General features: G+C 39.3%; 1 protein-coding gene across 4 annotated transcripts in view; it reads left to right on the top strand.

The window, feature by feature from the left end:
- GRM8 (glutamate metabotropic receptor 8) overlaps positions 1-23,031 on the top strand; it is a 487,038-nt gene extending 464,007 nt beyond the window's left edge. For 3 of the 4 annotated variants that reach the window (XM_048836888.2, XM_048836885.2, XM_048836887.2), the window contains 2 exons: positions 10,600-10,901; positions 22,004-23,031. In XM_048836888.2, the coding sequence (XP_048692845.1) occupies positions 10,600-10,896 (297 nt within the window). In that variant the 3' untranslated portion in view covers positions 10,897-10,901; positions 22,004-23,031. The remainder of the gene's footprint in view (positions 1-10,599; positions 10,902-22,003) is intronic. The other variant, XM_048836886.2, reaches the window with a different exon arrangement.
- The last annotated feature ends 932 nt before the right edge of the window (positions 23,032-23,963 follow it).

The following is a 23,963-nucleotide window of genomic DNA, read 5'->3' as shown; positions in this document are numbered from 1 at the left end:
AAATGCATGCTGAGGTCTAAAGGGATTTGTTTGATTGTTTGATTTTCTTTTTGCCTTTCCATTTTAGCTGTTTCCTTGCTTATTACATTGTGTCCATTAGCATAGTACATTATTTGTGTTTGCACAGATTTTCTTGCGAATGGCTGCCCTGCAGCTGTACAGCCATTGGGGTAACCAGCTGTTACTTACGTAAGCCTCAATCATTTTGTATGACACAGTATCTTAATTATGCCCTGCTTAAAGATGCTAAATAAAATTATCTTCCGAACAAATGTACTTCACTTAATATTTTTCTGTCAAGTACTTGAACTCTGTCACTTGTGCCATATGCGTTAAAATAAATAAAAACATTTTAAAGCCAAACCTACTAGCAGGTTAATTATTATAGAATCAGAGGTTGTTTTATATCAGAGTGGTAGCCGTGTTAGTCTGTATCCACAAAAACAACAAGGAGTCCGGTGACACCTTAAAGACTAACAGATTTGTTTGGGCATAAGCTTTTGTGGGTAAAAACCCACTTCTTCAAATGCATGGAGTTAAAATTACGGTACAGATACAGGCATAGATGTACTGGCACATGAAGAGGAGGGAGTTACCTTACAAGTGGAGAACCAATGATAACAAGGCCAATTCAGTCAGGGTGGATGTGGTCCACTCCCAATAACTGATGAGGAGGTGTCAATACCAAGAGAGGGAAAATTGCTTTTGTCAGCCACTCCCAGTCCCTATTCAAGCCCAAATTAATGGTGTTAAGTTTGCAAATGAATTGTAGTTCTGCAGTCTCTCTTTGAAGTCTGTTTTTGAAGACTGTTTTGTTTTCACTCCATACATCTGAAGAAGTGGGTTTTTACCCATGAAAGCTTATGCCCAAATAAATCTGTTAGTCTTTAAGGTGCCACCGGACTCCAGATTGTTTTATAGTATTTGTAGTGCTCTCCATTATTTGTTTAGTGAAGTTATATTGCAGGTTAGGTGTTTCAGAAATTAGAAAGTGAAATGTAATGAATAGCATTATGCATCAGCAGGATTAATAATTCTTTTCTGTGTCTTTCAGACATGGAAATGGAACTCCACTACTGTTGGTTAGGTCATTTAGCAAATATATGCAGAACAGGAACATTCTTTATGTTTCATAATTGAACAAGAAATTATAATCTTTGCTGTTCAGCTAGAATACTGCAGATCAAAGGTTGTGCCAGTCAATTAAAGGGTCAGTTTATGCTGTGGGAAACCACTCATTTTTAAAATCATGAAAATGGAGAAATCAATTTCAATCCACATTTCTTCACTTAGCTCATATCTCTGTAATTCTCCTTAAATCAACATTTTTTTCTTTTCCATTACAAGACAATCATGCATATGAAATTGACAACTTTGGTATTGCCAACTGGCTTCTTGAGTTTTGAATGTTCCAAAATGTCATCTCCCATATTTTCAAAGGGATTATAATTGAAGATGTGCCAATGTACATGAATTTATTTTGAATAGTTGCCCATCTGCCACTTTTGCTAGTTGGTTTAGCTTTTGGACAGCTATTACATTTTGCATTGAGAGAAGATACCTGCAAACTGAATTAACTACAGACTAGCATCTTCTCTAAAAGGATGTTTTTCTGCAAAATTCCAAAAGAGCAAATATAAAATGATTCTTTAAATCATGTTGTGTTCTGTTTAGCTTTATCTATCCACGTGGATAGTGTAAGTATGAACAAGACAGAACAGAAGATAGCGTGTTTCAAGTCTTTGAAAAGAGGTTGGAAATGTGTTGTGAACTTGAACATATCTGTACAGGAAAGTCTCTAGCATTGACTGTGAAAGGACAACTGGAAATATGAAAGGTGAAATTCACACCCATGTAGGAAGCCAGCACAAGGCTTAAAGTACTGCTTACTTCCCAGCCTCAGGAGTGAATTTCAACCACTGTGAATATCTGAAATTCACAAAAAGAAAAGGAGTACTGATGAAGTGAGCTGTAGATCACAAAAGCTTATGCTCAAATAAATTGGTTAGTCTCTAAGGTGCCACAAGTCCTCCTTTTCTTTTTGCGAATACAGACTAACACGGCTGCTACTCTGAAACCTGAAATTCACAGTGTCTTAAGACAGAGAATAACCCTCAATTGCATGTAAGAGAGTTTGTTAGTTTAAAAATGTATATCATTGTGCATTGCTGAGGCAGCAGGGCCACTATAATCTTTACATCTTTCCCCTGTATCCCTTTTCCCAAAAAGGCTTCAGTTGGAAATAATTAAGGTTGTGAATATATGTCTTTTATAGATGATGCAAATAAAATGCAATTGGGATAAAAGTAAAACTTAAATGTTCAATACCAAAGAAACTCCTCACTCTTATAGAACTCTGCCCTCTTCCCACAAAGCACCCCTCACTTAATGGTAGGATTTTCTGCCTTTTAGCACATATGTTCTTCCTTTTTTTTTAACTATATAACTTGCACCAACCGTTCTGGCCTGTAGTGCCTGCAGATCTCAATCCAATAATGCAATGGTGCGACTAGTGTTTGGAGATTTTTACCCCAGAGTGGCTTGATTTTTCAGAGGTGGTGAGCATTGCAGAGTATTTTTTGGATGGGGTGAATCACAGCTCCCACTGTGTGTAATTTAAGGTTTGGGAGCGTATTACTTCTGAGTATCAGGATCTTTGTGTAGAATGGGAATTTTAGAGATTGATCTCGAACCAGTGTGTACACAGCAGGGCCTCTTCACAATACGGATTGTGGGGTGAATGGATTACAGTAGGATGGACAACCCACAGTGGTGTAATGGATGGAAGTGGTGCGGTGCATGGAATGTAGTCTGTGAGATGCTGTTGTGTCCGATCTGTGTCAGGAGAAGGGAGAATAGTCAAACCTTCCACCTAGTAGTAATAAGTGAGTCTGGAGTTTTGCAAGCTAATCTGAAGAGTTCTCTCTGAGTGTGTGGGGTGAGCTTGCATTTGAATGTTAGAGAGGATGGACCAAGCTGCAGGGCAAGATTTAAGGTAGTTGTAGAAGGAACTTAAACTTTAAGTAGCTTTACTTTCAAACATTTGTTATTTTCTAAGTAAAACATAATAACCATTGTAAATTAAACAAATCTGAACCATAACTGTTTTAACCTAGCTTTTTTTCTGGGGATTTCCAATGATCACAGCATTTGATAGCACAACATTTGATGTCTCTTACTAATTTTCCCCACATGTTGCAATACAATATTTTAAGTACAGCTTCCTTTACCATAGGTTACCTACCAGGCCGCAGGCTCGGTCTCCAGAGGTTACAATGTCTGTAACAAAAAGAAGGGGAAAACGTCTTTTCTGGGGTTTCGTTATGAAAGCAACTCATGAAAAGTGGGCTGAGTTTCCACTGAGTTTGGGGCAATTTTCATGCTGCTGTGTACTTTGTCTCCCTGCACAGCCTTCCTCTTAGAGGCCCAGACTCCCCTTTACCTTATTTGTTTTCAGGGTTAGAGAAATCCAAGTGGCCTGCTATCCCTCCTTTCCTTTGATGCATTAGAAGGTGTCCAGATGGCCCCTTTACTGGAAATGGAGTAGAGAAAGCAAGGTACAGGTGGTAGTGTATGAAGTGAGGGAATTTGTAGGGGGCACTGGATGACCATGACTGGGCAGAGAGGAACAGGGAAAGGGGTGCTGCCGGGTAGTCATGACTGGATATTTGGGACTAGGTGAGGGAACTGGAGTTCACTTGTCCCTCATTGAGTGGGTTCCGGGAGGTATGTTTGTTTGGACTAGAGTTGTCCTACTCTGAAGTTTGGGTTCCTCTTCATTAGAAACTGTCTCCGGAAGCTACCCTGGGTATGTCTATACAGCAGCTGGAAGGTGTAATTCCCATCTTGTAGGCTCTGCTTCTGCTAGATAGCATCTTAAAAATAGCCATGTGGCTGCGGCTGTGCAGGTGGTGGCTTGGGCTAGCTGTCTGAATGAGATTCTAGGTACGCATTCAGGTGGTTAACTCAAGCTGCTGCTCATGCTGCTGCGGCCACACTTCTAGCTTTAGCCCGCAAGCTTGAGCAGAGTTGGTGCATGTACATCTACCCAAACTGGGAATTACACATCCAAGATGCAGAGTAGATGTACCCAGAGTTTGTGGCAGGCTGAAGTGGGAAAAACCCTCTGCGACTTGTTTTAGCTAGCTTGAGAGCCCCATCATATAATAGCTTCAGGCACCTGGGGGGAAAGCATTTTTGGTAACATACTGGCAATTAATAGTAGTTGTTACTTAGTATATGAATCACCTATGTAATATTTGTCATCTACAATTACTGGACATACAGCCTTCCAAGAGTGGGTTGCAAATTCGAGCCCTTGATATTGTTACGTTATTTAAAATAACAAATAAAATATGAAAAGAAAATAAAGAAGCCATTCAGAAGCTATTCCCTTGTCACAACAGAAGAATTTTTAGATAAAAATGGGATGCTTATAGACATATGACTTAAATGAAAAATATCTGGACAGTGGAGCCGTTACCATCAGTAATTTTGGGGAGCGCAGGTACACATGGGCTCCAGTGAGGCTATAGGTTTCCATAGCTCTCATGATGTCACCTCACCTTTATACCAAGTCATGCATTCATACACATTTAATTTCAAATCTACCCTCAGATCTTTCCTTCCCCTTAAAATCTGAAAGCTACTGAAATGTACAGCTAAGGAGCCAGAATTGGTTTTCCCAATCTTCTGTGCAGTACACAGAATCAAATCTGTGTTTACTGTTAATGATAATAAGCAAATGAACATGGTGGGAGAGATTTCATTTTTCTCACAGCCTGATTTTAATTGATAGGTTTGGTAAAAGATTATTAAATAAGGATCAAAAAAATATTTGATTAGTGCCCCATATTTTCTAACCCACAAAGAAGTTTGAAGCAAAATCTTGTCCACGGACACTGGCTTTGTATTTTTATGTATCTTTGGGCAAAATAATGAAAATCATGATATCTTTAAATGTAATGGGTACACTTGTAATGCCTTCTTTTAAGCAAAGCTGGATCTTGCTTTCGCAGTACCATGAACCGTGTATGTGTGGACTTTGGAAGGGGCTTTGCTGGACAAAAGGGGTGTAGTTTGGGAGGGGTCTAAAGGGCTAGGCTACACTACACGTGCTACATTGGCGCAGCTATGCTGCTGTAGTACGTCTGGTGAAGAAATTCTATGCCGATGGGAGAGAGCTCTCCCGTCGGTATAATAAATCCACCTGTGTGAGAGGCAGTAGCTATGTCGGCGGGAGAGCTTCTGTGGAGCACTGTCCACACCGGTGCTTGGGTCGGTGTAACTTATGTCGCTCAGGAGGGTGACTTATTCACACCCCTGAGTGATGTAAGTTATACTGAAGTAAGTGGTAGTGTAGACCGGCCTAAGTGTGTGTGTAGTTCTTTTAAACTTACCCCAGTGGTGGCAGCCTAGCTCCTAGACTTCTATATCTTAAGGTTAGCTACCACTGTGAGACACATGGAGGATCATTCAGTATTTGCTAGCTTATTAAACTAAACTGTCTTTGCTGCTGTTCATTTATTTTATTGATTTTTAGTGCAGCTCTTGCTGTAGCAGCCAGCCATTTATTTACACAGAAGGATAAAACTACCCACAATGCATAGCAATTAAAAAACCACTATCTTTTTGTCAGGAATAAAATCAAACAGAAGATAAGAGTCAGACAAAAGTTAAACCAAATACATAATGCTCTGCAGTTCACTAGAGCTGGGCTCTGGCAGGGTGCCAAAGGAGTGAATTCTAAAGATTGAAAAGACCATCATAAGAGAAAAGTCTGTCACTAGACATGGAGAGGCTCTTTTCCCATTGCCCTTCATCTTGTGTAGTCATTTGCACTTGCTTTGCATTAGTATAAATGATGGTACAAGGTGCAGAAGAACAGAGAATCAGGCCCGGAGTGTTTAAGCACAGGGGCTGTCAGACTTTCTCCTAGCGGAGCTGAATGCTGCAATGGGAGTATGCAGTAAAGTGATCAAGAGACTGCCTTTACAAGTCTAGCAAGTTGTTCAGTGCCCTCGGCTCCAGTTGGCTTCAGCAGGAGTTGGTGCTTATCACCTTGCAGGGTTGGACCTGCAAAGAACAGGACACCTCAGCAATGTCTTTCTTGAAGTCAGCCAGACACTAATTGGAAGCCAGCGCAATGCTCAAATCATGGGTACAACATACTTGTTCACAGGGGATTCCTCCACTCAGGGCTCCAGGCAGTTTTCTCTGTTAGTGGAATAAGTTTTAGATGCTAGAAAACACCACCTTTACCCCAACATTAGCCAAATAATCAAATGATGTCATTAAAAATCATTTGCTGTTTCCATAATCAAAACATGAAACCTTTTTATTAATGGGACATGAGAATTTGACAGATATGTTCAGCAGCACTGTATTAATCACAGCATCTCAATGTTCCTGGTAAAATAATTAGCAGTAAAATGCTTGACAATCTCAGCATTTAAGTAGCCATAATTAAGTTTCAGAGGCAATGCACCATTAAGAACAATAGGCTATGGTCACACCTATTTTAGTGCTAATGTTTCAGTATGCCTGGTGTCTGATTCAAAAACACAACAGTCATTATAAATACTTCATTGTTAAAACTTATCTTTGCAACCTGAAAGGCAAAAGCTTTTTTTTCAATTGAAGCTTAGATTAGCATAATCCAGAGAAAATTTGCAGGTAGATACAATTTTAGCAACAGATACATCTTATAAGAGGGCCTGATCCAAACCCTTTGAAGACACTGGGGTTGCATTAGGCCCAACGTTTGGGATCTGGGTTTGTTTCATCTGGAATGGAGAACAACATCAGTGACACAGTAGAGAGCAAGTGCAATCGAATCAGTGATAGCAGCTCCCAGCAGCAGCGTTCTTTATGAGACAAACAGAAAGTAGCACAATAGAAAAATTCTTTTTGTGACAAGGATGGTAATAAGAATGGGAACTGGTGCAAGCACTATCCATTCTCATTACATGCAAAAACCAGTTTTCTGATGGTCTTTGGTTGCAGTAACAGAGGGCTATTTGCAAAAAGAAAAGGAGTACTTGTGGCACCTTAGAGATAATAGCTTAATTATCTTAGAGGTAATAGCTTAGAGGTAATAGCTTAATTACCAGCAGGACAGTGGGGTGGGAGGAGGTATTGTTTTATGATCTCTGTGTGTATATAAAGTCTGCTGCAGTTTCCACGGTATGCATCCGATGAAGTGAGCTGTAGCTCACGAAAGCTCATGCTCAAATAAATTGGTTAGTCTCTAAGGTGCCACAAGTACTCCTTTTCTTTTTGCGAATACAGACTAACACGGCTGTTACTCTGAAACCTGTCAGAGGGCTATTTATTTTTCCTTCTTTCACCATATCTAAATGTTCTTTACTTATTGTAGAACTGGTTGGGCTAATTGGGTTATGAAGTACTGTAGAGATGAGTGATATAAGACAAGACGGGCCCCAGTTACAAAGTTTGGATCCACCCTTCTCCAAACCTAGGATATCTTTGTAGCCTGCATTTTGGTTTGGGCCTCTCTCTAAATGTAAGGAGAACCGTGCAAAATTAGGTGGCTCCATTTTTGTGGGTTCATGCAACATTGTCTTTGGTCCTGCTCTGTGCACATTTGCATCCCCTGAGTTTCACTTTGAGTTTCAGGCTGGAATAAACCTAGAAGTTTAAGGTAAAACTCAGTGAAAAGGTCCAAGTTTCACCTAGTTCCACAGGGAAACTGTGTGAAACTAAAACTGCCTGATTTCAATCCACAGATGAGGCCCAGTTTTGAACAAACCTTAGTCACAGTTAAGCTTTGGATGAATCAGGAGCTAATTTCAAACTATGTGAGAATGTTTAACTGGGGATTGGTCCTGCAGGGGGTTGGACTAGATGACCTCTTGAGGTCTCTTCCAACCCTGATATTCTATGATTCTGTGAATGTGAAATTAAGTTTAACATATTTTGTGTTTTACTGCAAATGTTTTCTAAAGCTGCAGTTTTAAGTAATAATATACAGGCAGGTTTTATCTGGCCCTCGCACCACCATACAAGGAAAAGAGAACTGTTCTCTCCCTGAGGATAAACACTTCCCTCCAAAAGTTGTGGAGAAACGGGAAGGTGTCAGGCATAGTTTGGATGGTGCAGCCTGAACACCCACACTGTGTACTTGGGAACTCAGGGAAGAAATTGGCTACCTGAGGCACATTTCATCCTGAGTTTCCCCTTTCTCATTGCAGGGCTGTGTCTAAGTGGCGCAATGTAATCCACAGTAATAAGATCCTTGGAGTGTAAATTATAACTCTTTGGGTTTAAATTATGCCAACAATGGGTTTAAACTTATTCCAGCAATGAATGCAATCCCCTTTCCCTCAGTCGGTAAAACACTGGGCATATTAGTTACACCAAATAAATGGAACCTGAAAGGACTAACAATTGTTAGCTGCTGAATAGTCCTACTGGTAGGAAAGGTGTCTGTAATGTGCTTTGTCTTCAGATTATATTCACTATTTATAAAAAGAAAAGGAGTACTTGTGGCACCTTAGAGACTAACCAATTTATTGATGAAATGAGCTGTAGCTTACGAAAGCTTATGCTCAAATAAATTGGTTAGTCGCTAAGGTGCCACAAGTACTCCTTTTCTTTTTGCGAATACAGACTACACGGCTGTTACTCTGAAACCATTCACTATTTAAAGCAGCCAACAGGCATTGATGCCATTTGTATGTAAAATATGCATTTCATGTATGTGCAAACATCTTTCCATATAAGGTTGGAAAAACCTTCCAGTTACTTTAAGGTTACCTTCCATATAAGGTTACCTGGACAAATCTTAAGGCATTCTGTGGGCCAGACTCTGCTCTTAGTTACACCAATGTAAATCCAGATCAACTGGATTGAAATCAGTAGCGTTATTCCAGATTTATACTGGTGTGAGTACACAATTGGGGTTTATCCACTTTTGGAGCTATTATAGTGATGTATTATTTAAATGAAGGAATTGCTGCATACCACTTTCAGTAACAAAATGTGAAATCCTTTGGACCTTATTATCCTGACAGTTGCATGCAGACAACTCCGTGGAGAGTGACAACTCTACATTTAGTATGCTTAGTGTTGTCAGGTTTAAAAGTGCCAGATCTCTACTCAAGTGGTAAATTGCACAGGGCACTCTTGGCTTTTTGGTGAGATTTTACACATTATCTATAGAATAACACAGATAGTTTGTGGAGTATCCCCATGGTGTGAGTTCACACCACTTAAGCAAATCTGTTACACTTTTCATGTAATGGTGTTTTAAGTGATAGCACTGTTTGTGATCTCTAAGGGTAAAGTAGCTAATGGAAAAACGTTGTTCATGAGTTGAAGAATACTCAAAATGTGCTTTTGTTTGGACTATTCTAGGCCAGTTTATTATATCATTAGTTTTCTGCTTAGGGCCGATTTACTGAGGGATTGGCTGTAGTGAAAACAGGTGATTTGGAGATTGACATTATTGACAGATTCTTAGTACTGTATCTCATGATGATAGTCGCTATGCCATAAAAACACACCCCACACTGAGATTAAATGTTAGTGAAGCTCTGTTAGGAGGTGGAATAGGTTTTATTCTGTCCCATAGAGTGGGCTCAGTGTTCCTTCTGATACAGTCACAGTATTGCTGAGCTAGAAGGAGAAATTGGAGTAAACCATGCAGAATTGTACGTAAAATTCTTGTTTAATAATATAAAATCCTCTATGAGAGGTAAATGTTGAACAAAGCCACAATGAGTATTTTAATGTGCTTTTTTGAATAAATATTTGCACTCGGTGTTTATTACCATGGAGCCATCATCACCTTTTCTTCCCAGGCAGCAGGAAAAGATCAGAATAGCTTGGTTTTCAAAGTAATAAGTGATAGACAGAACACTCCCTTTGAAATGGTAATTCTTTCTGTTTGTCTATAGGGGATAGAGGTCTATTTCAAACTGGTTCCCTGGAGACACTATATTCCAATTTCCTATTTACAAAGTCCATAGCATATAAGAGTATTTGTTATGTGCCACATAATAGTATGATTAGAATTCGACTGTAATGTACAAATGTTAAAGGAAATGGTATTCAGGCTTTACTGTGGAGAAACTCATTTTCTTCAAGGCACAGGAGTCAAACAGTAAATCAAATGTTTCTCATTAGATTCTGTGTTAAGCATGTTGCCAGTTGAACAGTATTGCATGCACTGGTGCATCAGGGAATGGTACATTATGTCAGAAGTTTCAGTTTATTAGAATAGATGATACAGGGCTAACCTTGTTGTCAGCTTTGTTGTATATTATGTCTGCACAGACACATTTGTTTATAATCTGAAAATGGAGGTGGTTCAGAGGCTTAATTATTTTTAGGGGAATGGAGTTTAATAAGCATTAGCTGCTTCTACCACCCACTCTTTAGTGGAAGAAAGAAGAACGCTTGACTATAATTAAAGACAATCTGAGTGAAGCTTCCTTCTAATGTATACACAGTCAAGTGACAGCATGATACCATTTCCATGTTCAGTTAGTACTTTTAAGATAATTACTGCATTTGCCTATGTATTTTCTATCAGTCTTACAAACATTGTTTTTTATGTTGTTTTCCCCCCCACAGATGTACATCCAGACAACAACACTTACTGTCTCCATGAGTTTAAGTGCTTCAGTATCTCTGGGCATGCTGTACATGCCCAAGGTTTATATTATCATTTTTCATCCAGAGCAGAATGTTCAAAAACGGAAGAGGAGCTTCAAGGCTGTTGTGACAGCTGCCACAATGCAAAGCAAACTGATCCAAAAAGGAAACGACAGACCAAATGGCGAGGTCAAAACTGAACTGTGTGAAAGTCTTGACACCAACAGTAAGTCATCTGTAGACTTTCCCATGGTCAAGAGTGGGAACACTTCCTAATAGATGTACGTTCACAAGAATGCACTCACTTTTAATTGTAAACGTTATTCTTTTCTTTGCTTGTCCTGCATGAATGCAGAGACGTGTCAGAATTCAAGTACCTTTGAGCACAGAAATGCCTACGGTTTGCCTACATGCAAATCTTTTTTAGGGGTGACAACTGGTGATTAAAAAAATGAACACATTTTGAAAAAACTACATCTTTTTAAATGATCTGGCCTAGCAAGCACTAATTTGTTGCATCGGATTTTACTATGGCAGTCTCATTATATACTGATGCTTCTTAGGATATATTTAGCTGCCTGCCTCCACCTTGTGAGGACTTTTGGGAGAAAGTACCGCATGATCCCATCACCCAAATCTTTGCTGTAGTTTTTCATTTTGTACAAACAGTACTGGATCTCTTTTTAAGTTTACAAAAATTTAACATAAGTATCTATGTTCCAAGTGTTCATGCACATATAGATTAGGCACTATATTTTTAGAGTTAACAAAGGATAGAAGTGGGAAGAGAGTATTTTCCACATCTGGAAGGTCTTTGAATCCTGGCACATCTCTTAGGAATTGATAAATTATTATAACTTCCAGACAGCAGCATGTCATAAATAGAGCTGAGTGAATGTTTTCTGTACTTGGCCTTTTTCAGTCACAATCGCAGATTCAGTGACACCAAAACATTTAGTGAATTCATATTGGCTTTGCCAAAATTGTTTTGGAAATTAAAAAAATTTCCACAAAACCCAAACTGTTTTATTTTGACATTTTCTTTTGATTTTTTAGTTTGAAATGACTTTTCATTTGAACATTTCCTTTAATTGTACGTTTAAAAAATCAAAACCATATAAAATGGTCAAAACTGAAATGAAACGTTTCAATTTGATGAAAACAAAATGTTTCATTCAGCTCCAAACAAATTTTATTTTACTCTTTGATTCACCAAAAATGTTGTTGTTGGGTCAACCTAAAATATTGTTTTAAAGATTTTTTTTTACATTTTTTGGAATTGCCAGCAAATTGAAAAATCAATGTTTTGCCCAACTCTAGTAATAAAGCCTGATTAACTGTACTTCTGAACAAAAAATAATAAAAAAGTTTTGAATAAAGCTAATGAATCCCCTTTCCCAAATCCAGTGGTAATAGAACATAAGTTTCTATTCCCTGACCTACACGAGGGGGAATCAATCAAAGTTACGCAACTTCAGCTACGTGAATAACGTAGCTGAAGTTGACGTACTTAGATCAACTTACCGTGGTGTCTTCACTGTGGTGAGTTGACTGCTGCCACTCCCCCGTTGACTCTGCCTGCACCTCTTGAGGCCCTGGAGTACAGGAGTCGATGGGAGAGTGCTCGGGGGTCGATTTATCACGTCCAGACTAGACGCGATAAATTGATCCCTGCTGGATTGATTGCTGCCCGCAGATCCGGCGGGTAGTGAAGACATACCCTATGTTATAGTTAGAGCTTCAGTGAAATGGTAGTTCCTGTTATAGTTAAGGACTAATTCCTGCCATTATGCTGCAAATGGATCCTCTAGAGTTTTCTGAATTATTACTACTCCTGAGGTTGAAGGAAAGTTGAATAATAATATTTTGCTTGTACATGCAGACAAACCACTGCACGTATGATTGTGAAAGTTACTCCTGCACGTTACCACTGCATGTATGATTGTGAAAGTTACTCCTACATGTTACCACTGCATGTATGATTGTGAAAGTTACTCCTTTCACATGGAACTCCTAATGAATTCAGTCAGAGTTCACCAGAGTGAAGTACAGTGTAAAAAGTGAGTGAGGATCTTAGATTTGTTCCATAACTCACTTGTTGGAGGATACTGGGTACAGATTATCTTTTAAAAATTCAATAATTCGCCTGCAAAACTTATGGTCATTCAAAAGTGTGTAACTACCAGATGAAGCAATGGAGCCACTGCCCTTTGGATTTCGATAGGTTCATACTACAACCTATGACAGGGGACAGAGGGAGAAATCATGATGAAATTCTCTGTAGATCAGATGTCAGCCTGTAAATACGAAAACCCCTACATCTTTTACAATTCTTCAGAAGTCACCAAAAGAAAATAGAGAGGGAGGAGGGAGAAAGAGAGTTTCCTTGCTGAGTTGGCAAAATGATCAACATCAGAGAAAAAGGTCAAATATAGTTCCACAATGGGGTACATAGGAAGATGGTAAGAAAGTCCTGTGTACCTGAGATTTATCAGCTGTACCTAATGAAGAAGAAATGCTGTGTCTGGTATTCTTTTAACTATGACTATGCATAATTCATGAAAACAGCTGCCACTAGAAGCAAATATGCTTTCTCCAGCAGTGTGACGCAGGCAGGGAAGTATCAATTTACCATATTCTAAACCTGATTTAACACTAGCACACCTATAATTTTCAAGTGCCTCAGTAGTACATCTCTTCAAGGCTTTGATCCATGTACTGTTATACTCCATAGGCAAGTGTTCAAAAAAATCAACAAATCCCTATTCTAGAGAGCTAGCCCCATGTAATTGAGCTGGCTTGGCTAAAAGAATGGGCTGTTAGGTTTTCAAAAATATACTATATCCATTAGATTTTGTTAACTTTTCTCTTTTCTGCTGAAATAATTATTGTCAACAAGTTTTTGAGGCTGTAGTGAAGGACACATTAAAATAAATCTGTTCCCCTAGATCTGCTGTAATAACCCAAAAAATACAGAAAAATGTCTCTTCGAACTGACACCTGTAACCCAGTCTCAAATTGTTATTAGGTGATCACAGTTCCAGCATGTAAGTCTTACCTAGAGAATAGCAGGGTGTCACTCACACTCCAAAAATGGAGAAAGTTACAGAATATACAAAATCAGGGTATCACTAGCACTCCAGAAATGGAGAGAGAAGTTTCCCGCCCCTTACCCCGACGATGCTGATACTGATGACAACAACCACAATTTACCACCAAAGCACAAACAGGAAGAAGTGAATTTGTTTGCTGATTTTTGGGAGGCATCAATGGTGCATTCTGGGATTTCTTATTTAAAGATATGCAGCCAAATTCTGATTCCATTTATATATACCTGTATATGCTAAAGTAAAGGGAGCTGTGTGCATGTGTCTGAGGACAAAATTTGCCACTTGAAGAGGCAGGAGGGCAAGAGAGAGTAATCAGTAGGCGTGATACATCAGGATAACTACAACAGGATTGTATACTCAACTGCTGTAAAACATGGACTTTGATGGAGCTATACCAATTTATACCAGTTCAAGATCTGGCCCAGAAGGCTTGGTTCAACAGCCTAGATGCAGAAGTAATTCCTGTTGAAATCAAAAGAAGATTTTTCTTTCAAAAGGTCTGCAAGATCAGGTCCAAAGCAGGGATCAGGTGTGCCTGATCGGTCACCAGCAGAGAGTGAGCAGACAGGGCAGAGTGAAAGTCAGCATGTGGTCAAGTGAACACTAGGCAATAAACAGAGTGACAAGGAGGTTAAAACCAGACAGTCACCAAATTTGGTTTTCTTCTCTCCTACCCATCTCATTCTGATGATTCCTCTGACATGATCTGTATTATTCTTGCTGTCTTTCTCAGGTGCCTTTTTGTTTTTTTCATTGTCATATATATTTTGATTTTTCCATAGTCCACCTTTTCATTGTTCTGTTCTCTGTCATTCCTTGCTCTCTGCCTTTTTCTTTTTCTTAGTGTCTTTGTTTCTGGTGCATTTTCTTCCCCCCGACCCCCTTTTTGGTGCTTTGCAATTCCTTACTCACTCTCCTCCACACACTTTTTCTCTCTTTAAATTATTCTTCTTCCTATGCTTTTTATATACTGAGTGTTTTATTTTTTATTTTCCCTTCCTATTCTTTGTCTTCTGTCCTGTTTGTTTATATTTTACTCACTACAGCCATTTACTCTTTTGTTATTTTTCCTTTTTGGCTGCCCTTATTCTGTGCTTTAGGTCTGTCCTTTATATCTTTTTTTTTTTTTTTTTTTTTTTTTTTTTTTTACATTTCTTGGGTCCATCTCTTTTAATCTGTTCCCCTACACTCCTGTGCTTGACCATTCACAAATCATTTTTTTTCTGTCAAAATCTTCTAGGCACATGGACTGAAATCCTGGCCCTGTTGAAGTCAATGGCAAAACTCACAGATTTCAGTGAGGCCAGGATTTCACCCATTTGCCATTTGCTTCAGACAGCAGAGAAAAAAATGCAAGATAAATTACACACAACTCTTGAGATCTGGGAGTAGAACCCTTATCCTTCAGTTCTACAAAGGAGAAACCACACTGCTTGAGCTAAATGAGATCTCTCTGTGGTCATGTACAAAATTCATATATTACAGCATCACTCACTGCAGTTTAGTTGTTACTGCCTAACAGGACGCCTCAAGTGGCTTGATTAAAGAGGAGTTCTTAGTCTTCATTCAACCTCCATTCATCGAAATTCACCAGACCTTTGCAGAGAGCAAGGGATGACCTAGGGGCTTAAACAATTTCTGTTGAAGCTTCCATGCTACTCCCACTCAGGGCAGGCCAAGCAGTCCTCTACTTTAGCGTCTTTTGGGCTGGGATCAAACACATTATACCTAACAGAGCACTCTACATGGCTCATATCAGAATCTTCTTCTCCCACAACAGGTAGTAGTGAATCTCAGTGCCCCTCACCCCTTGTCCTCTTTCCAGGCACCAAGGGACCAGGTATTCTAGCCCTTTCCGATGCTGATTGTTTCCATTAGCTTCTCTGTTCCCAGTCACATGCGTCAACTGATTCACTGTCATGTTCTCTGTTAGTTTTCCCCCCATTCTTTTGTGTTTCCTTTCTTTGTTTCTTTCTTCATGTTTGTTTACTTCTCTGCCCTCTCTGTTTGATGTTTGTGATTTCACTCTCTGTTTTTATTTTGTGTTGGATTATGACCCAAAACTCTATCTTCTGTTTTGTTTGTGTTTGCAACAAGCTCTTTCTGTCCTTCTAGAAGTTGCAGTGAGCTGAAGCAAGCTATGGGAATCAATATGGGCCCATCAATAACTTGGTATTCAGTAGAGAACTATTGAGACAAAGCCACTAATATATTCCCAGTCTATTTTCACAAAGCTAATCCTGAATATTCAATGCTAATTTCCATAATTGGCATTGCCTGGTAAAACTGGAAGAAAAAAATACTCAAACAAGTATGAAGGAGTTTCCTGTGCCTTTTTTTTTATCCTAATGATGCCACTGATAAACATCTAGTAAGAAGAAGAAATGTGGAGGTTTTGTAATACAGTATGAAAATAAAATAAATGATAGCACCATATCTCTATGTAGTAACTTTCATCCAAGACAACTTAATCACAGATGCTTTATATGCTAAATCATAGGTAGAGACGGTTAAAAAAACCCGACTTTCACTGAATTATTGTACAAAAATTGCATAACAAACTCAATATTTGGAGAATCTTGGCCAGCTGTAATAAATGGACTAAACACAATCTTCCTTTGGTTTTAATAAAATATAGGTTTTAAATTGCTTTCCAAATAATATTGTGGTTCTCATAGGTAACCACAACTGTACATTTATTCCTCTCTACTATGAAACTCTTATGCAAATATATGTTCCGACAGATATCTTTTATCTTTTTTTATTTTTTTAAGTTGTCATTAAGGTTCAAGCACATATCAATGGTTTGACTACATTTTACTTTTCGAAAGAGTTAAAACATTCAAAACCTGGGAAATGCAGAAGTGAAATTGCATTTCTCAAACAGGGCACTTAGACTTCCAAATCTCTGAACTCATGCTAATATTAGCCTACCATTGTTCCTTATTTGCATGTAGGGGAAGGAAAATGTGCACCACAGGATGCTGGTTTTATACTTTGTTTCACTAATAGATGTCTCTACACCAAGGCACTGATCCTGCAAGCTATTTCATGTGGGCACATCTCCACACCCGGGGGGTTCCACAGGAGTGCAGGGACTGAACCACATTGGGACGCATGCAACTTTAGGGCCTCGATGTGCTGCTTTGTCATTACTAAGGCTACGATTTAATCATTGGTATTTTTAGTAAAAGTCATGGACAGGTCATGGACAAGAAATAAAAAAAATCACAGCCTGTGACCTGTCCATGACTTACACCATAAATACCCCTGATTGAATCCTGGGGTAGTTTTATCCTTCTGTGTAAATAAATGTCTGGCTGCTACAGCAAGAGCTGCTCTAAAAATCAATAAAATAAATGAATAACAGCAAATGTAACTCCTGCCACTTGTGCCACCATGTCTACACAATATTTTTAGCATGCTAGCTCCACCAAAGCTAGTATGTCTCCTCCAGATGGGAATCACGCCCTCAGCTCAAAGTGAGGACATACCATTGGACTCTGCAAACTGGTTTTGTAGACTCCTAAGGACCAGATTGGCTCCTGAGCCCCAAATGAACCTCAATCAGTTTATAATTCCTCTGCTAGGGATTGATCCAAAACAGGCTTGGCAGGGGACAAGATAAGGCTTTTGGGGGTTTGGGTGTGGTCCTAATGAGGCATTTAAAGTTCGGTGGTGGTGGGTTAAATCTTCGTGCTTAGGCAGGTCTTATCAAACATCCTGCTGCTCGTAAGGAAGGGGCAAGAGACACTGGGAATCTCCTCCCAGCATACCTCAGTAAATTTACAGAAAGTAGGAGACAGGGGTCAGAAGTCCTTTAATCTCCCATGCAAGGCCCCTGTTCTCTACATCCCCTCCATCCCAGCTCCATTTCACCCTCATTGAAACACAGGTCCTTGTTGAGTGGAGTATGGTGCACATTTACCAGTGTCAAACAAATTAGACAGCTGTCTAGGACAGGAAGTGAAGAAAAAAAGATGTGCAGATGGGTCAACCGAAGAAACAACTATGTCACCTATTTTAAATATGTACAGGACATTTCATGATAGTGTTTCTATACAACTCTAAATCCTTTTGTTTTGGTTTACTTCTGTTGTCTCATTCCAAGAGCAGAGTAATAAATGGGCCTTGAAAAGGCTATTTTCAGGAGCATGAAAAGTCAAATTTGTTGCCCTCCCTGGCCAGATAAGCTTGCTGAGTGTGGTCTATGCAACAACTCTGAAATGTTCACAGTCTTAAAGACCAAGAAACTAGATGTTGAGGCTCTTAAATTCCAAACAGGAGCTGCAGGCTCATTAGCATAAACTGTGTAGATATGTAAGGTATTAATCAAATAAAAAGAGAAAAGCTGAATATGCCGGGGGTCTGATTTTTCCAGTCTGGCAGTATGAACTACTATATAAACCCCCCATGGGAATACTTTGGAATAAATCTGATTTTATTTTCAAAGTCATACTGTAAGGAATACACTTATTTATTGATTTTTACTTTCTTCTTCTTGACTCATCCAACACTAGATGCATCAAAGCTATGTATTCAGACTGGCAGATAATTCAACATTACTTCCTTCCCCACACACAAAAAAGAAACCTGTCCAATTTGAGTACGTGTGCTTTATTTACTCATGTTTTACTGCGAAAAAAATCACTTTATGTTCTAAAGAAATTGGTCCAGTTTCAGCAATCCTATTATATTCCCAGATGGGAGAATGCAGGGCAGAGTGAGAACAGTCTCCTCACCAATCCAGCTGTGGGAGCGTGAGAGCGAGCTCACAAAGGAGTCTCGTGTCCCATGCGAAAGTTCTGAAAAAACATGAATTTGCCTATACTTGCTTAAAGAGTCCTGGTACTCCAAAAGCAGGGCTATTTCCTCTCAGGAATGCGGTACTCTGATGCTTAGGCAGAGTCATATGAAGGCCTTGCCCAGCACCTGCTCAGAGTAGTCTTCTCTTGAACTTGGATGGCCACTGGTCTCTTATTTTTGTAAGCAACACAATTTGCTTGACAGTTTCCACTGAGCTGAGTTTTAGAATTCACATTCATTTTCTCAGATCCAAACCTTCCCAGGGGTCATACTTCTGAAACTCCAAAACTGGAGGTACCTGTATGTGTGGTGATAAACAACAAGCTCTTTGACAGTTTCTTTGATGTGTGTGTTCTCATGATTATGCATTCCAATATCCTAATGAAAAAAGTCAAATCCGATTTGAATTTCAGTGGGCTGGTTCCCTGGTATCTTCCAAAGCTGCAACTGCAGGATTAGAGTCACATTCCCTAGAAATCTTACAATAACACGGTTCTGTACATAATGTAGTGGAACTGGGGATTGGGCCAGAGAAGATTCAGGGGGTAGCAGTGTTAGTCTGTATCTGCAAAAACAAGGAGTCTGGTGGTACCTTAAAGACTAACAGATTTATTTGGGCATAAGCTTTTATGGGTAAAACTCCACTTCCTCATCTGAAGAAGTGATGTTTTACCCATGAAAGTTTATACCCAGGGAAGATTTTATTTCCCTGCTTCTGTATTTCTGTTCTTCCACCATCACCCTCAGATTCCCAGGTCAGGTTTAGACAGTGTGAGGATTTCTTTTACTATTTCAGTTATGTAAAAACATCAGTGGATTCCTATCCAATAAAACATAGCAAAGGACTGTCTTGAGAGAGAGAGAGAGCGAGAGCGAGAGCAAAAAAGCTTGATTGATACTGTGTTAGCCTTGATTCTGAGCTCACACCAGTTTACACTGGTGTAACTTCATTGACCTCAATGGAGTTATAGATTTAGGCCTGATCCTGCGCTACTTAACTTTAAGCATATGAGCCATCCAAATGAAGACAATGTGACTACTCGTGGCCTAAGTCTTTGGAGAATTGCAGTCTTATGGAGAAGTGACGTCAGTGCAGTTACTCATGATTTAAATTGGCGTGCGTATAGAATTATATGGGCCAGATTCCCTAGACCACTACGTTCATTTTGTGCTGCCAGCTGCCTCCACCCACTGGGGTAAATGGAGTATGTCAGAGGCAGGCTAGAGGCAGAAAGGGGTGTGCTGAAGCCGAGTCCCTCTGCACCTGATGCCGTACAGACTTTATAACAGTGGTGGAAGATACAGTCAGCACCCTACTGCTCTAAGTTCTGCTGGGTCCATGCAGCTGGGGATCAGAGAGCTCCCGGTGGCTCTCTGAAGCCACCACTGCCCACTCTATCTGAACACGTAATGGAGAACTGGCTACATCTCTAACAACAATAAGGGACAGTGGCTGCCATGTAGAAATGCCCAGTACTATATTTAGGTTCAGAGACTTGTCACCATTTTACCTTAATAGTAGTCCAGGAGTTGACTCATCCTCACATATTGCACCTTTCTGAACAAGCAGGAGAATATCTGCCCGAAGGGGAAATTCACTTGTAAGAAAGGGTGGTGCTGTTGATGCTGTTAATCTGCCTGAGGAATATCACCACAGGAGGGCAGTTTTAAAGTACAGTCTGAGCTTTCTAGTAAACATGCCTGTGGACACTTCCTGGAAGAGAGATGTTCTATGTCAGAGCATCTCCTGAAGATGCTGGTCACATACCTTCATCAGCCAGCATTGCCACTTTCGGGGCTGCATCAGCCACCTTTGGCCTCTTTCCCCTCATATAACAGGTGTTGTGGATGTCTTGTATGCCTGTAACTCCCTCCTAGGTCTCCGTTCCACCAGTGGATGCCTAGCCGGCCTCAGTCAGTGGAAATTGGAGCTTGACTCAAGCCCCAGATGTGCCAGCAATTGTTTTGCTAATTTGTTTTTTTTTTAAATTAGCCAAATAAAATGTTGAAACTAAGGTACAGCACACTATATTTAAAAAAAAACACAACTAGCCAGCAAGAGATATGAAATATGCCGAATAGCTTGTAGAATAAAGAGCTGTGTGTCTTTTTCTCACCCAGCAGCCATCATATTACCCCTAAAGCACACACAAATAAAATGTCATCAAAAGCACAGTATTTGGGCCCTGTTTCCAGCAAGCTATTTAGAAAAGCACTTAAACATATGGTTCAAGTCAAGAATATGCTCATGTGATTTCTTGAATTGGAACCTTGGTGAAGTTGATTATACAGCTGAATGCTGACTAAATACTAAATTAATTTCATTGCAACACAGGTTTCAGAGTAGCAGCTGTGTTAGTCTGTATCCACAAAAAGAACAGGAGTACTTGTGGCACCTTAGAGACTAACAAATTTATTAGCGCATAAGCTTTTGTGGGCTACAGCCCACTTCATTGGATGCATAGAATGGAACATATAGTAAGATATAGATATATATATATATAGAGAGAGAGACAGATAAGTTGGAAGTTACCATACAAACTGTGAGAGACTAATTAGTTAAGATGAGCTATTATCAGCAGAAGAAAAAAACTTTTATAGTGATAATCAAGATGGCCCATTTAGACAGTTGACAAGAAGGTGTGAGGATACTTAACTTGTGAGGATACTTAACTTAGGGAAATAGATTCAATATGTGTAATGACCCAGCCACTCCCAGTCTCTATTCAAACCCAAGTTAATGGTATCTAGTTTGCATATCAATTCAAGCTCAGCAGTTTCTAGTTGGAGTCTATTTTTGAAGCTTTTCTGTTGCAAAATTGCCACCCTTAAATTTTTTACTGAGTGGCCAGCGAGGTTGAGGTGTTCTCCTACTGGTTTTTGCATGTTATGATTCCTGATGTCAGATTTGTGTCCATTTATTACTTTGCATAGAGACTGTCCGGTTTGGCCAATGTACATGGCAGAGGGACATTGCTGGCATATGATGGCATCTATCACATTGGTAGATGTGGAGGTGAATGAGCCCCTGATGGCATGGCTAATGTGATTAAGTCCTATGATGGTGTCACTTGAATAAATATGTGGACACAGTTGGCATCGGGCTTTGTTGCAAGGATAGGTTCTTGGGTTAGTGTTTTTGTTGTGTGGTGAGTGGTTGCTGGTGAGTATTTGCTTCAGGTTGGGGGGCTGTCTGAAAGCAAGGACTGGTCTGTCTGATCCCTCACTCTCACAGATCTTGGGAGACAGATCAGTCCTTGCTTACAGACAGCCCCCCAACCTGAAGCAAATACTCACCAGCAACCACACACCACACAACATTTATTATGCTCTAATAAATTTGTTAGTCTCTAAGGTGCCACAAGTACAACTGTTCTTATTGCTACACAAAGTGCTTTATGTTGATTCCAAAACCTGAAATGTAACTTTGTTCTTTTCTTTTCTTCTTCTTCTTTTTTGCTTTGCAGCTTCCTCTACCAAGACAACGTATGTCAGCTACAGCAATCATGCAAACTGAGCAGGGAAATGAAATGCACCTGAAGTATGTGAAAATAAAAAAAAAATAAACAATGAATTTACTACCACCAAAACCTCGGTCTTGGAAAGAGCTGTAGACTACAATTGAATCAATAGTCAGTCTCTTAATGGACAAAGATTAACCACGAGCCAAAAGCAGGAAGGGTGGGGAAGGAAAAAGCTCAGTTTTATACACTTCAGACCGAATGTCAAACTTCTGAACTGTTTACTCACAAAAGGAAGTAAATGTTAGCTTGTGAAAAAAAATGCTGTTGAAATAAACCATGTCTGATGTTATACTTGTAAGTACTTTTTTGTGATTGTGAGAATTTCCATTCCTGTCCCACATTGTTGAACTTGTATAAGAAGATGAGTTTGTTTCTTGTGATGACTGACTGAATTGAAGCCCTGGGTTGTGCTAAAATAAGTGCAATGATTGACGCATGCAAATTTTTATACAAAATAATTTATTTCTAATAATAAAGGAATGTTTTGCAAATGTTCAGACTTGTTTCGTTGCAGTTTTAAGGAAGGAAAAACAAATAATATTTTAAGTCCGGACAGTATTGTCTATTGTTTGTTTAGAATGTGCAGTAAAGGGGGGAGCAGATATAAATAAAACAATAATAACGGTGTCAGAAGAATGCAGTGTAAAGTCGAAGCATGTTGACGGGGGTGTCCGTGTGTGTGTGTGTGTGTGTGTGTGTGTGTGTACTCTCCGAGGTGGGTGACTTTATTTGTTTTAAAAATTGTGATTATTTTAAAATTGCTGATGGGAGTTTTTCCCAAAGTAAATACATTTTATAAGATTTTGTGAAATGAAGGATTTCTGATGTTGTGCTCACCATTTATGATTCAGCAACTGGTTTTTTTCTTTTGAAAAAATTATCAGACAATTATAGCAAAGATGATAAAAATGAAAAACTCAGATTTCTTATAGTAATCAGAACCAGCAAACTGAAATAAAAGGTTAATCTTATTATCCTGTACAATGGTATTATGTTGCTGATACTCCCCCATCAGCTATGATGACGTGCCATTGCTGGCAATCACATCTTATTGATGAATGCCTTAGAAATAACATGGAAAGGAATCAGTAGAATATTTGGAAAGCAGTAAAGTGGATATATGAACTAACTTATCAAACCTTTCAAAATCAAAGGAAATGGCTATTCGAGTACAATTCTGATGTCTTCTAATTTTCAGAATTAAATTATTCAGTAGTTAATGGTGCCATGCCATTAGAAATGGTTGTACCAAAGACAGAGAGAAAACAAGAGAGATTGGAACCAGTGTAGAGATCTATCATGTTAATAAGCCACTCTAGACAAGTTAAAAGCAGACTGCTAGAGGCTTTCAGCTCTGTCACCAATGTCTATGATGCGCTTTGAGACTTTTTCTACTCTATACAATATCTGCCATTCATCAAGTCAATGGGTCTTCGCAATCAGTTTGTTATTAAATGTTCTTTCTGCTGATTTAGCCTGGACGGCTCATTGTTCTTCTTTCCAATAGGCGCTATCTCTTTGTAACATACCTTCTCCAAGGAGGCTGCAGTGGACCCTGGATTACATTATTGAATAAGGGAAGGCTAATTTATTTGAAACTGAATCTCCTACATGTTACAGTTCTGTACTTTACCCTCTTGTGCAGCCAGCAAACTGTTTTCAGTCAACTATCGCCTCAGTGAATGTCCATGTTCCAAAGCACTTTGACAAAGTACAGTTAGGAAGGATCTATCCCAATATTTGGACGCCTGAGTTACTGATGATGTATCATTCACTATAGTGTAATTGAAATGTTTATGACTGACCACTCACCAAACTACAAAATAATTATAAATGAAAAAATAAAGAACCAGGGATTAATTACTTTTTCTATTGACTATGCTTGAAAGCCATTAAGCATACT

This window comes from Caretta caretta, chromosome 1 (genome assembly GCF_965140235.1).
Source record: "Caretta caretta isolate rCarCar2 chromosome 1, rCarCar1.hap1, whole genome shotgun sequence".
Classification (NCBI taxonomy): Eukaryota; Metazoa; Chordata; order Testudines; family Cheloniidae; genus Caretta; species Caretta caretta.
Note: the sequence above shows the minus strand (reverse complement) of the source record. Positions and strands in the feature narration are given on the sequence as shown.